Source organism: Lemur catta, chromosome 1 (genome assembly GCF_020740605.2).
Source record: "Lemur catta isolate mLemCat1 chromosome 1, mLemCat1.pri, whole genome shotgun sequence".
Lineage (NCBI taxonomy): Eukaryota > Metazoa > Chordata > Mammalia > Primates > Lemuridae > Lemur > Lemur catta.
Window position 1 is genome coordinate 116,360,582 of NC_059128.1, and position 11,783 is coordinate 116,372,364.

The window sequence follows — 11,783 nt, forward strand, 5'->3', positions numbered from 1 at the left end:
CCCTGCCATTCCCCCACCCCTGGGCGGCCTGCTGCTTTTCCCTTCTCTTCCTGCCCTGCCCTGCTCTGAGCTGCATGGTCCCCCAACCCTGGGCAGCCAGGAAGGAACAGGAATGGGGAGTCATCAAAAAAAGAAAAAGACTGTGGGGCCCTCCCCCCACCCCCTCCAACTCGGCTTCCTTGGCCGCCCACTCACCCACGCCTCTTTCACGTGGGCTGGGCGCCCACCCTGTCCCCGTGAAGTGCCAACGCCCTCCCCGCCCCAGGCCATGCCCCTGCCCCCTCCCCAGGCCCCCAAGTGAGATTGCACATTAACTACTGTAAGGAGAGGAGCGGTGTTGGCAAATGTGAACCATGAGGATATCAGTGATACTGATGAGAATAAACTAAACGCCTTTGTAACAGCCCTGCGCATGCTGCTCACTGGGGGATTGGGGTGGTGGTGGTGTGGGGGGGGCCACCCAGAGCCCCCTGACTCTGGGCTGATGGCTTCCAGTTGCAACAACCACCCAGCTACCCCAGCAGATGCACCACATTCCTCACCCTGCCGCACACTTGCTGCCCTCCTATGCCCTGGAAAGGACAAAAGGTTCCATCAAGAAAAAACATGAGGTGCCCCAAGGCCCCACAGATTCAAAGATAACATGGGATTAATTCAAGGTAACATGGGAAACATATTTACCAGTCTTGGGATCCCACTACGTGAAAGCCCCATTGATTCAAAAATAACATGGTTGATTTTCAGAGTAACATGAGAAGGATATTCACCAACCTTGGGGATCCCACTAGGTTAAAAGATCTTTGCCCTGAGATGGAGGAGCCTTCATCTCAGCCCAAGCCACATGCTACCGATCTGCGATGACTTGAGGGGAGGTACCCACGTGCATGGGGAAGATGACCGAATGATACTTCACAGGGCAACTAGGGTATATTTCAGTAAGACCAGCCCCCTTTGGAGTGGTACGGCCACCAGAAAGTAGGGGTTTTGAGAGCCAACAGCATCACCATCAAAAATCCAGTGGTGACTCTAGTCACAAGTAACTTCAAGTAACAGGGTATCTTGCCTTCCTAAGCATGTAGGCAACCCCAGGTAAGCAGAAACCACCCATCTTCCAGAAGTGTGTCTCCCTCCGCCCTTGCCTTTTTTTTTTTTTTAATAAAGACAGGGTCTCGCTCTGTCACCCAGGCTGGAGTGCAGTGGTGTCATCATAGCTCACTGCAGCCTCAAACTCTTGGGCTCAAGTGATCCTCCTGCCTCAGCCTTCTGAGTAGCTGGGACTAAAGGAGTGTGCCACTGTGCCCAGCCAGTTTTGCCAGTTTTTAAATCCATGTGATTGCTTGTTTGTTACAATAATCTATTATTCTTAATTGTGGTTTAAAAAAAAAAACTTGAGCCACCATGCCTAGCAATTTTTTTTTTTTTTTTAAAGAAATTAGGTCTGTGTCACCCAGGCTGGACTACAATGGTGTGATCATAGCTCACTGCAGCCTTGAACTCCTAGACTTGAGTGATCCCCTCACCTCAGCCTCTCAAATAGCTGCGGCTACGGGCATGTGCCACAGCACCTGTCTCCAAAAGTTCATCTTTCAACCTGAGGAAGATCTAGCATTAAGTCCAGAAAGGATTAAGAGAACCTAGCCCATTAAAAAGGACTCCGTATGGATGTTTCTTTTTAAGATTTGACAAATTCGCTAATAGAAGGACATCCTTGTAACAGCACTTTATAATGTGTAAATGAGCAACGGAGATGCATGGTTTTGATGCCTGATTACATAATGCGTGGGCTGGAAACATCTAATAATCTCAGATGCACAGCACTTGAAGGTTTCCTCCGTTTATGGGAATCACCTTGTACTTAGGAAGGCTCTGTGGCTTATCAGAGAGGAATCGCTGTAACTAGGTGTGCAGTGGAACCCAGTGTGGCTCAAAAGCCCCTCAGAAGTGACTGTGAAGCTCCACATCTAAGGGATTTATTTGCCTTAGGCCGGGATAAGCAGATGTTCAGAAAGAACTTCAGAGACTCAAGGAAAAGTCAGGGTTTGGAAGTTTCAATAGTAATAAATTATCCATTATTAAAACCAAAACATAAACCACAATAGTCTCTTCTGCACCAATTGTCAACCATTGAAATCTGTAAAACACACACACACACACACACACACACACACACCCCGGGGCTCTTGCTCAGGCAAACAGTGGGTTAGAATGGGAGTTCCAATCAGGGCTCCATCACAAGTTTGTAGTCAACACACCATAGGATACAAATAGGTACAAAAAAAGGCTGGAATTTTATTTCCAAATTGGCACATGCAGAAGGCACAGGGGCGAATGGCTTTGGGGCACTGGAAATAGAAATGGGGAGGGGTGTGTCTGAGGTCTCTCTACCTCCACCACCCCCTAAGTGCACTTCAGACAACCAGGGGCAGGGGGATCTGGCCCAGGGCCCTGAGGGTCCCACTGGCTCTGGATGAGAGCCTTGGGGACAACCCCCAGGCAGGATCCTCTCCTTCCAGGGGGCAAAGCCAGCTCAAAAGTGTTTGGTGGCTCCTCAGGTATGAGGGACCAGCTCCCCCAGGGAGGGCTGGGGTTAGAGAGAGAAGAGTAGGATTAAAATCACGAGAAGAACCCCGAGCAGCACTACGATGGCACACCACTGTCGGCGATCTGGGGACAAGAAGGTCAGAGGTCACAGCAGGAGAGGATACTATCCACAACCTGCCCCCGCAGGACCTACTGCCACCCCGGGGACTCACCACTCGTCATGTGGGAAACTTTGGCCATCTTCCTGAGAACCCCATCCATCCGGGATTGGGTGTGGTCCATCTCGTGAGCAAACGCATTCAGCATGCTGCAAAGACCAGGATGGCATCAGCCCCCAAAGGGCCCAAGCACGCCAGGGTGCCCCTGGCCCACCCCCGGGGGCCTGGCCTCACATGCCCTGCTCGTCCAGTTCCTCCCCAACTTGGCCAGACATGTGTTTCAGAACCTGGATGCTCCCAGACACCATCTCCAGCTGTTGATCCTGTTGGTCCACGATCAGCTGCAGAGCGGAAGGGGTAGCAGGTGCTGTTGCCAGGGACCCCAGCATGGTCTGCCGGCTCTTCCATCCCAGGGCCCTCGGCCACCCGCACACACCTGCTGCATGGCCTGCTGCTCCTCGATGTAGCGAGAGGTGGCCGAGACCGTGCTGGCATCCAGCAGGTCACTGGGTGACTTCTGGGTGGCTGGCTTGGCCACCAGCATCTGCGGAGAACAGACCAGACTCAGGGAGGGACGCCCACTCACAGCAGGGCACATGTGTGGCAAAGCCACACACAGTGGATGTCAGGAAGGCAGTCTCTGGGACAGAATGGCCTGGGTTCCCCCCAAGGCCATGTCACTTGACCTCCCTGTGCCTCAGTTTCTTCATCTATAAAATGGGGAGAGCATTCATCCTTGTTTCCTGGGGCTGGAATGAGGATTCAATGAATTAATCCATGGGGGACACTTAGAACAGTGCCCAATACACACTGAGTACTAATAAATGTCACCTTTTATTGTTTTTTTTAAATTATTTCATAATGGAGTCAGATGGCTGAATCCGGTTACCATCACTGGCTAGGTGCGTGACCTGAGTCGAGTGGCTCTTCCTGGGGCTGGCTGCAGGCAAAGCAGCAAAGCATTCAGCCTGACCTAAGTGTTCAGATGATAGAACACTTATTATGAGATGTCTTTTAGAGTTTGGCCTTTAATCCCTAAGGTAGCACATCTGGAAGACATACATGTAGGTACTGCAACGGGATGCTGAACTGGTGGGGGCCTCAGCTCCCAGACCCCACGGGGACTTATAAGGGGATGGAGAGAGGCTGGTGGTTTTTGACAAGCGAAGAATGGCCACACATGAGAAAGACGGACAGGCGGCAGGGAGAATATATGCATGCGTACACATGTGCACAGGGCAGGCATACTCCCACAGGAACTGGTTGGTATGCTGCCGGGAGATGGACGGAGATGCGCTCAGAGGCCAAGTGCACGCACTTGGATTGGTCAGGTGCATGCACAGAGACAGAGGTAGGCAGACACCCTGGAAATAGTCACAAGCAGAGCAAACAGCGCCGAAGCAGAAAGGAGAAAGGTATAAGGCCCCCAGCCCTCCGCTCCCCAGCAGGAAACCCACACAAACCCATAGGAGAAGGTGGAGAGGTACCCATGGAAATATTCACACAGAGGGCTCAGGTGTACACACCGAGCAAGAGCACGTAGGTAGACAACCAGAAGACAACTGCACACAGAGAAGATGGGCACTGACACAGAAGGGACAGGCGGACACACACACAGATATGGATCAGGCTGGCGCTCAAAGGCATGGGTCACCCAGACAGACGCAGGTGGGCATGTTGGGGTGGATGCCTTACCTCTCTGTTATTCTTCTCCATGAAGGCTACGGCTGCTGGGCTGACCATATGGTCCTTCATTTCCTGGGGGTGAGGACAGCATTAGGGAGTAAAGACGCCCTTAACCTCCCCACAGTCACCCCCACAGATGTCTCCGCACCTGGACTGCCTCGCGCATCTGCTCCACGAACTCCTTTCTCTCCTGCAGGTCCCCAGCTGGGAGCTTGAACTTGCTTGGACTGGATTCCACTATCCGTGGGCTAAGAGTCAAGTGTCAAAGCCAGAAGCAGATACCCACCTCCCCCTACCCTTCCAAGTGTTCATGGGACTGGCTCCCAGCGGCCCCTGCCTCCCTGCAATTGGCTCTCCCATGCCACCCCCCACCAAAAGCTCCAGGATATCAATGGTCTCTTCCAGGTCCTCGAGGTCCCACTCGATGCTGCGCAGGCCATTCCGAAGCTCATTGGTGGTCCAGTCCAGCTCCTCGCGTCCCACCGCCGCGCCTTCCTGTAGCAGCTCGCACCAGCGCTGGTACAGCCCACGGGCCGTATTCACTGCCTTCTGTACCTCGCTGCGGGCAGGGGCACAGCAGGCGCGGTTGGGGACAGGCTGCCTTGCCGCCTGCTGAGCCCCCAAACTAATGCGGGACTCAGGAGCCTCCCACATCCCCCTTGCGTACCCCTCCCACTCCGACGCTGGGCGACCCGTGCACCCAGACGGCCGTGCCCAGCCTGCCTGGCACGCTGTGGCCAGCACCCAGGCACTGGCTGGCTTGGGGATTGAGCACCCTCCGCCTTCTCCCATCGCTGTCACTCACCCTCGGACTACAAAAAAAGGGTCTTCGAGAGACATGTCAACCCCCCCTCCCCCCAGGCCGAACCCCTCTCTCGGCTTGGGTTTGCGCGCTGGCTCCCTCCCATGCAAGGAGGACGCGCCACCTCCCCAGCCCCCGCCACGCCACCATCGAGAGCAGGGCCGCCAAGGGAGAAAGAGAGGCGTTGGAGGCCCGAAGTGCGGGAACTTCCGCCCTCCCTGCGGCCATCTTGGTTGTGGGCAGAGCTGGCTTCCGGCCCGCATGCCCCGCCTCTCCGCCTTTGCGTGCCTGACCCGGGCAATGTCCTGCTTCTGTCTGTCTGGGTTTGGGTCCGAGCTCGGAATCTCGGTTCGAGACCCAGCCCCTCGGATTGTTGCTGCAACACTTCAGTTTCCCTTCTAGGCCATGTAAATAATAATAGCCTCCCTTAACTCAGACTGGATTATGGCTGGGGAGGGGCTGTTTCGATTGCTGAATCTTTTGAGACTCCCTGAGCTGGCACCGGGATCCCGTCCTGGGAGATCGTCCCAGCCTAGGGTCCCAGGTGGCAGGTTTGGGAAGGGTTGAAGGGAGAGGTGGTCTTCCCTTCCTCCCTGCAGGGGCGGGGTGAGGAGCGGGAATTCTCCTGCGGGGAGTTCTGAGACTCCCTCCTTCTCTTTTTCCTGCACAGGGGGTGGGAGGTCGCCTTGGGGTGGGGTGGCTGTGAGTGGGGCCCCCAGAGATGCCTGTACGGGAAGGGTCACCTTTCAGAGCGTGTGTAGGGGTGGCTTTCGGAGACACGTTTTTCCGTAAGCGCGGAGTCTAAGTGCGAGCTTGGAAGGGGTTAAGGGAAGGGGTATATTGGTGGCTTACAAGGTGGTCTCCAGGGCGGTCCTCTGCGTGTGGAATCTCCGTCTGGGAGGGGCCAGAAGTGTCTGGGGAGGGGCTCATAAGGTCATTCCTTGTGTGACAGAGGCACCCTGAGTGAGGTCGCCGGGAAAGCACTTTTTTGGGGGTGGTCTGAGCGGGGGGGGGTAGGGAGGCTGGTCTCCCCTGGAGGGTGATAGGCGGGATGTCAGGGAGTCCTCAGAGGGTTGCCCCTGTGCATGTCACAGTCGCTGTGGCTGTGTGGGGTCTCAGAGACAGACAGCGCCTGGGCTGGGGATGTCATTGTGGTGTCTCTGTGGTGGTTAGGGGGGCAAGGATGGGGGCGTCCTCTGCAGGTCGCCGCAGTGTGGCAGCCTCGTTGAATTGGGACAGGTTTTGGAGGGGGTCTTTTAGGAGGGAGGAATTGTTGAGTCCTCAAGTGCGGAGGCGGTGCGAGACGTGGGGGTGCTCCAAAGCATGGGAGTGGGGGGAAGGCAGGAATAGCCGGGGAGAGGGCTTCGTAGGCGAAAATATCTGGGGTCTCCGTGGGAAGGGGGACGGATGAGATGAAGGTGTCCCCAGCAGGTCGCCTCTCGTGTTGGCAGGCTGGCTACGTAGGGTCTCGAAGAGATGGCGTCAGTGGGAGCCCTGAGGTCGCCCCTACCCGCTGCGGGGTGTTTTCCCGGCATCGCGCCTTCCTGGCCCCCGGAGAGAAGGAAGTGAAACCTTCCTCTCCCCATTTGGAAGCAGGTCAGGAAGCCCGGGGCTCCAGCCAGACCGGGACACGCGGGAGGGGGAGGGAGGGGCGTGTCCAGAGCCAAAGACCCGCCTCCGGAAGTACATCGCCTCCCACCAGCGCTGTGTCCCGGCCCCTGCCCTTATATGGGCAGCCGGAAGCGGCTTTGGCGCCTGCCCTACGTCACTCTTTCCAAATTTAGCCGTGGAGGTCAGTCCGCGCCGGAGGCGGGAAGGCTCTGCGGCGCTTCTGGTGGGGGATGGGGGGGAAGGTCGCCACCTCTTAAAGGGCCCGCAGTATTCGAACAAATTTTGCACCGTTTTTGAGGGATTGGATTTAGGTTTCCTTGGAGGTATCGCTCCTAGTGGAGAATGGGGCCGATGATTTCTTTGTGCTCTTCCTCTACATTGCTCAGTTTCCAGCTCCCATTCGAACCCGCCCCTGTAGTCTGGGGGGCGGCAGGCACGTGTTCACGGGGACTGTCATGCGGCTGACCCAGCCGTCGGGCAAGCGCCAAGACCACTTGTACAGCTCGTGTCTCGGGAAACTGGGGGGATGCTCGGTTCAGAGCTGCAGCTCAGGCTGCCCACCGGGTGGGTAATTTCGGAATGAGGAGGGCTGGCGTACACGTACGTTAGAGACAGAAGAGCTGGAGGCCCTAGTGGCCCCCTTTCACTGCAGCAGCCCATTTATTCGTTTAGCAAATATTGGGCGAGTGACTCTGCCTTGGTTTCGCCACCTGAAGAAAGCAGATAGACTCAGTGTTAATATTAATTAACACTGTATTAATAAAAGGAATTAATAACAAAAAGCTGTTAGTAAAAGGAAAACGTTTAACAGTGCCTGGCATGTAGTAAGTTGCATCGTTATTGATGCAGAAAACATTCATTAGACGCCTGGTAGATGCTAGGGGCAGTGCCTACGAGGATATGCCAGTTCGACCTGGGTCTTCCCCGGTACGAAGGGAAACTTGCCGCCTACGACTCGCTGGGGCCTCCAAGCATGTGGGTGGGCCCTGAGCCCCACCCTCGGCCCCCCACCCTGGGCCTGCGCTGGTGCACTGGTGGAACTCAGAGAAAGGAGACCACCCTGAGAGGTCAGCGTGTAGTGGGGGACGCTCTTCCTTGCCCGGGTTTCGGTCCCTTTTCCTCGCTGGGTAAATTGCACCTTGTCGCTTTAAGGAGTCTCTAGCCACGGCGCGGTGGAAAGCCCGGATGCGGCCTTCTGATTGGGCGGGGCGTCTCCGTGATGTCATTCGGGGTATAAAAGGGCCCGGGTGGCGGGCGCCGGGGCAGAGTCCTAGCAGTATTGTTGCGTGGGTTTGCGCGTGGATAGAGGCCTGAGCGAGCCCGTTGTCCGGAGTGCACCTGCCGCCCGCCTTGTCCATCCCGGGAGTCCCTGTCGCCCTCACCGTCGAGCCGCTATGGAGGTGCAGAAGGAGGCACAACGCATCATGACCCTGTCTGTTTGGAAGATGTACCACTCGCGCATGCAGCGCGGTGGCCTGAGGCTGCACCGGAGTCTGCAGCTGTCGCTGGTCATGCGCAGCGCCCGGGAACTCTACCTCTCAGCCAAGGTGGAGGTCCACGAGCCCGAGGTGTCCTTGCAGCCCGCCCGTTCCCCCGACCCTCGCCTGCACTCGCCGCGGGAAGCAGAAGCTGAAGCCGAGGCAGCGCCCCTCGACGGTGAGCAGCCCTCCCCGGAGCCCATGGACACGCAGGAGGCGCCGAGATCCCAGGAGGCCCCTGCCCATGGTGGCCCGCGCCCTGCCAAAGTCAGCCGCAAGCGGCGGAGCAGCAACCTGAGCGATGGAGGGGACGTCGGACTGGTCCCAAGCAAGAAAGCCCGTCTGGAAGAGGAGGCGGCGTCCTTGGAGGTCCCTGATCGCCTGCAGCCCTCTCCGGCGCAAGCGGAGGGCGCCTTTCCCAACCTGGCCCGCGTCCTACAGAGGCGCTTCTCCGGTCTCCTGAACTGCAATCCCGCGGCCCCTCCGACGGCGCCGCCAGCGTGCGAGGCAAAGCCGGCCTGTCGCCCGGCGGACAGCATGCTCAACGTGCTCGTGCGGGCCGTGGTGGCCTTCTGAAGACCCCGAGTGACGCTACCGGAGCCCAGAGCGCGGGTCCAGCCTGTGGCCCAAGTACGCAGACCCGAGGCGAGGCCCACCCCCGGGGGAGCGCCCGCGGAAACCGTGGAGAGAAGCCGCCGACCGGGCTGCTGAAGAGGCCCGGAGAGGGACTCTGCCCCCGGGGAGCCGTCGCCTTCTGTGTGCAGCTACGGCACCGAGGAGCCTGAGCCGGGGGCGCGGGCGCCTACCGCCGAGACCTGCCGCGCGCACAGGTGCTGTCTTAACGGACTGGGACATGGACTTTTCCTTTTCCTACTGGACTGGGAGAAGGGAGGCTTGGTTCTTTAATTTCCTCAGGGTCAGACTTTGTTTTTTACTGGGGGCTGTGCTGCCCCTTCAAGGGTTTTCAATAGTTGGTGTTTGCGTTTCCAACCTTTGAGAATTCCCCGCACTCCCCTTCCCCCGCCACTGACATACTTGTGCAAGCGGTCATCGTTGCGTCATGGGGCAGACGTGGGGAGCTTCCTGTTGCCTTACGTGGGTGTGGGGCCTAGGAGGAGGGTCTGGCGTGTGGACCTGCCCTGGGGAGTGGGAGGAGAGTGGCCTGAGTCACTTTGTCCGTGGGTGCTGCTACTGGTTAGCGTCACACGCCCCTGAGCCTTCGGGTGGGAGCATCAGGGTTTTTTAGGTTCAAAATTTTCTCATCTGGTGCGTTAGAGGTGGCGAGTATGTTCCTAGTCTCAAGCGTGATCCTCCCTCAGACACATGGACACAACCCAGACGTTCCTGGTCAGAATCCCGAAAATGTGGACGGGATGTTCAAAGCACTGTAAGGTTAAGCTGGGACCAGTCACTGGTGACACTGGACCAGTTTTGGGAGGGGAGGAAATTCTTGCCGGCGAGTTTCTGAGGATCTGTTTACCTTTCCAATCGTGGATTCTCCCTCCACCTGGCGTTTTGTTAGAAATGTCAGATAGGAAAATAAAGACCATTTGAGCAAAAAGTAAGCTGTCTGGTTTTCTTCCCCGGTGGGGGAGGGGCAGGGTTAAAGGGTCAGGCATTGGCGGCGGCTTGCTGGGGCCCCAGGAACCGGTCAGACCGGTTACCACGTGGCAGGAGCGGGCTGGGCCCCCTTTTCTTTGCCTCAACACTTCCGTGCTGGTGGCGCTCCACTCTGAAATCTGGGTGTTCCCTCGAAATTCCCCTACAACTCGGGAGTGGGGGAAGAGGGTTTTCTGAGTTTAGGCGTTTGGGTAGATACTGCTGGGTACAGTGCCCCAAGCGGAGTTGGGGACCACATTTCCTTGGGAAACTTGAAAGGTGGCAGATCTCGCCCCCCACCCCCACTGCCACTCACGACCAACCGACTCAGCTCTGGCAGGAGTCCCATAGCCTGGGGTGGAGCTGAGCGGGTCAACTTTTAAGTGTGCTTAATGCCCCAATTCCAATCTCTGGGAGTATAGCTGTGTGGCTCAGGCAGGGAGGTGAGCTCCCAACCTCAGTTTCCTCATCTGTGAAATGGGCCTCTAAACAGCTTTCCCACCAAGCTTTGGGTTTAGAAATGTCCGTGAGAACCCTAGTTATTTGCTTGGGTCACGCCCGGCTCCAAATTAAGCCACCCGAGAGGAAAAACCCTTCTTGTTTCCCCCACTTTGGTTTAGGAGAGGGGATGTGGGCGTTGCCCCAGGGTGAGGGGAGGAAGACTGTTAGCGGACAAAGGAGCCGCAGGTGCGGGGAGTGGTGGTGCCAGGAAAGCGCCCGCCCCGCCTCCCCCTCCCCCCCCCGCAGACGGCTGGCTAGGCGGGCGCTGGCGTCCCGTGACCCTCGGGGGACCTGACCCAGAGGCCCGAGGGGAGGAGGCTTTGGTGGAGGGGCCGCCTGATTCTTTCCAGGAAAACGTAGGGGAGTTTTAGCACCAACCGCCCTGAGTCCCAACCCAGAAGTCCCCAAGGGGACGTGGGAGCACTTGGAGCCCCACACCCGAGATGGTAGCTCAGTGCGTCCGCTTCGGAGCTACTCCGCTACAAGACTGGCCCCGGGAAGTCCCCAGCGGCTGGGGAGGGGGCCTCGCCGCGCATCCTGTCGCAGGAACCGCTGGGCTCTTCCTTCCGCGGGAAGCGGCTTGGCCGACCACCGCCCCGGCCCGGGCCGCCTGGAGGTTTCCGGTGCCCGACCACGGGGGCCGGGGGCTGGAGAGAAGACCCGGCTGGAAGAGGCACCCTGCACACACATCCCCTTAAACGATACCCGTCTCCGAGACCCCATTTGACCCAGAAGAATAGGTAGAATTGAAAACTTGTCACAACAAACCGCATTGGTGAAGCCTGGAGTAATTGATTAAACAATAGCTGTGAAAACTAAAAAGGTCACCTATCCCATGACCAGGAGATTCCCCAGGGAAACCCAGGCCTTGCAATAGGAGGCTCCAGAAGGGTGTTTTCTGCGGCACTGTACCAAGTTGACACAAACTGGAAACAGCCTGCATGCCCATCCAACCAGTCCAATGTGGACTATGGATGGCTACTTGGTGGCTGCTACTGCCTGGATGATAAAAGGAGCAGCCAGACAGATCTACCACACAGGCAACACAGTTAACTCAGAACCACACGTGAGTGACAAAGGGCAGCTACAGAAGTCGTGGGGTAAGGCGTACATCTTCCAGAGCCAAATGGCCTGCTCTACCCGCTTGCTGTGCAGCCCTGATGCACATTACTTCATCTCTCTGGGCCTCAGTTTTCCTAGCTGTAAATTGGGAATAATAAAAGTCCCTGCCTCCTTGTAGTAATCAAGTGAGATCATGCATGCAGCAGAGTGCCTGGCACACCAAAAATGTTATATGTGTTATTATTTTATTATTGTTAGTGCTTAGAGTGGTAACAGTGCTGGACATTTAAAAGCACATACAGAAATACAAGTATAGGCCGGGCGCGGTGGCTTAAACGCCTGTAG

The 11,783-nt window shown here is 57.0% G+C and overlaps 2 protein-coding genes across 3 annotated transcripts; one reads left to right on the top strand and one right to left on the bottom strand.

Moving 5' to 3' along the window:
- Positions 1–2,269: 2,269 nt before the first annotated feature.
- On the bottom strand, positions 2,270–5,452 carry STX10 (syntaxin 10). Of its 2 annotated transcripts, none has more exons than XM_045550597.1 (8): positions 5,191–5,436; positions 4,775–4,944; positions 4,534–4,628; positions 4,395–4,457; positions 3,136–3,243; positions 2,934–3,040; positions 2,754–2,848; positions 2,270–2,664 (listed from the first exon to the last, which is right to left on the bottom strand). In XM_045550597.1, exons 1-8 carry the CDS (start codon positions 5,223–5,225, stop codon positions 2,588–2,590), a joined length of 750 nt encoding a protein of 249 aa, XP_045406553.1. In that variant the 5' UTR covers positions 5,226–5,436; the 3' UTR covers positions 2,270–2,587. The 2 variants fall into 2 exon arrangements, with proteins under 2 accessions (XP_045406553.1, XP_045406554.1); XM_045550598.1 differs by having other exon boundaries at positions 2,572–2,664; positions 2,987–3,040; positions 5,191–5,452.
- Positions 5,453–8,048: 2,596 nt separating this feature from the next.
- Positions 8,049–9,841, top strand: IER2 (immediate early response 2). The gene has a single exon (XM_045550603.1). The coding sequence runs from the start codon at positions 8,193–8,195 to the stop codon at positions 8,850–8,852; it is 660 nt and encodes a 219-aa protein (XP_045406559.1). The 5' UTR covers positions 8,049–8,192; the 3' UTR covers positions 8,853–9,841.
- Positions 9,842–11,783: the final 1,942 nt, after the last annotated feature.

Excerpts from the sequence above, each read along its gene's own strand:
- STX10 (XM_045550598.1), bottom strand. The coding sequence starts at position 5,450 with ATGCGGGCCGGAAGCCAGCTCTGCCCACAACCAAGATGGCCGCAGGGA. Across the intron at positions 3,041-3,135 it reads AGCAGCAGGCCATGCAGCAG|CTGATCGTGGACCAACAGGA; the intron begins GTGTGTGCGGGT and ends TCCGCTCTGCAG. Across the intron at positions 2,849-2,986 it reads TGGTGTCTGGGAGCATCCAG|CATGCTGAATGCGTTTGCTC; the intron begins GTTCTGAAACAC and ends TGGTCTTTGCAG.
- IER2 (XM_045550603.1), top strand. The coding sequence starts at position 8,193 with ATGGAGGTGCAGAAGGAGGCACAACGCATCATGACCCTGTCTGTTTGG.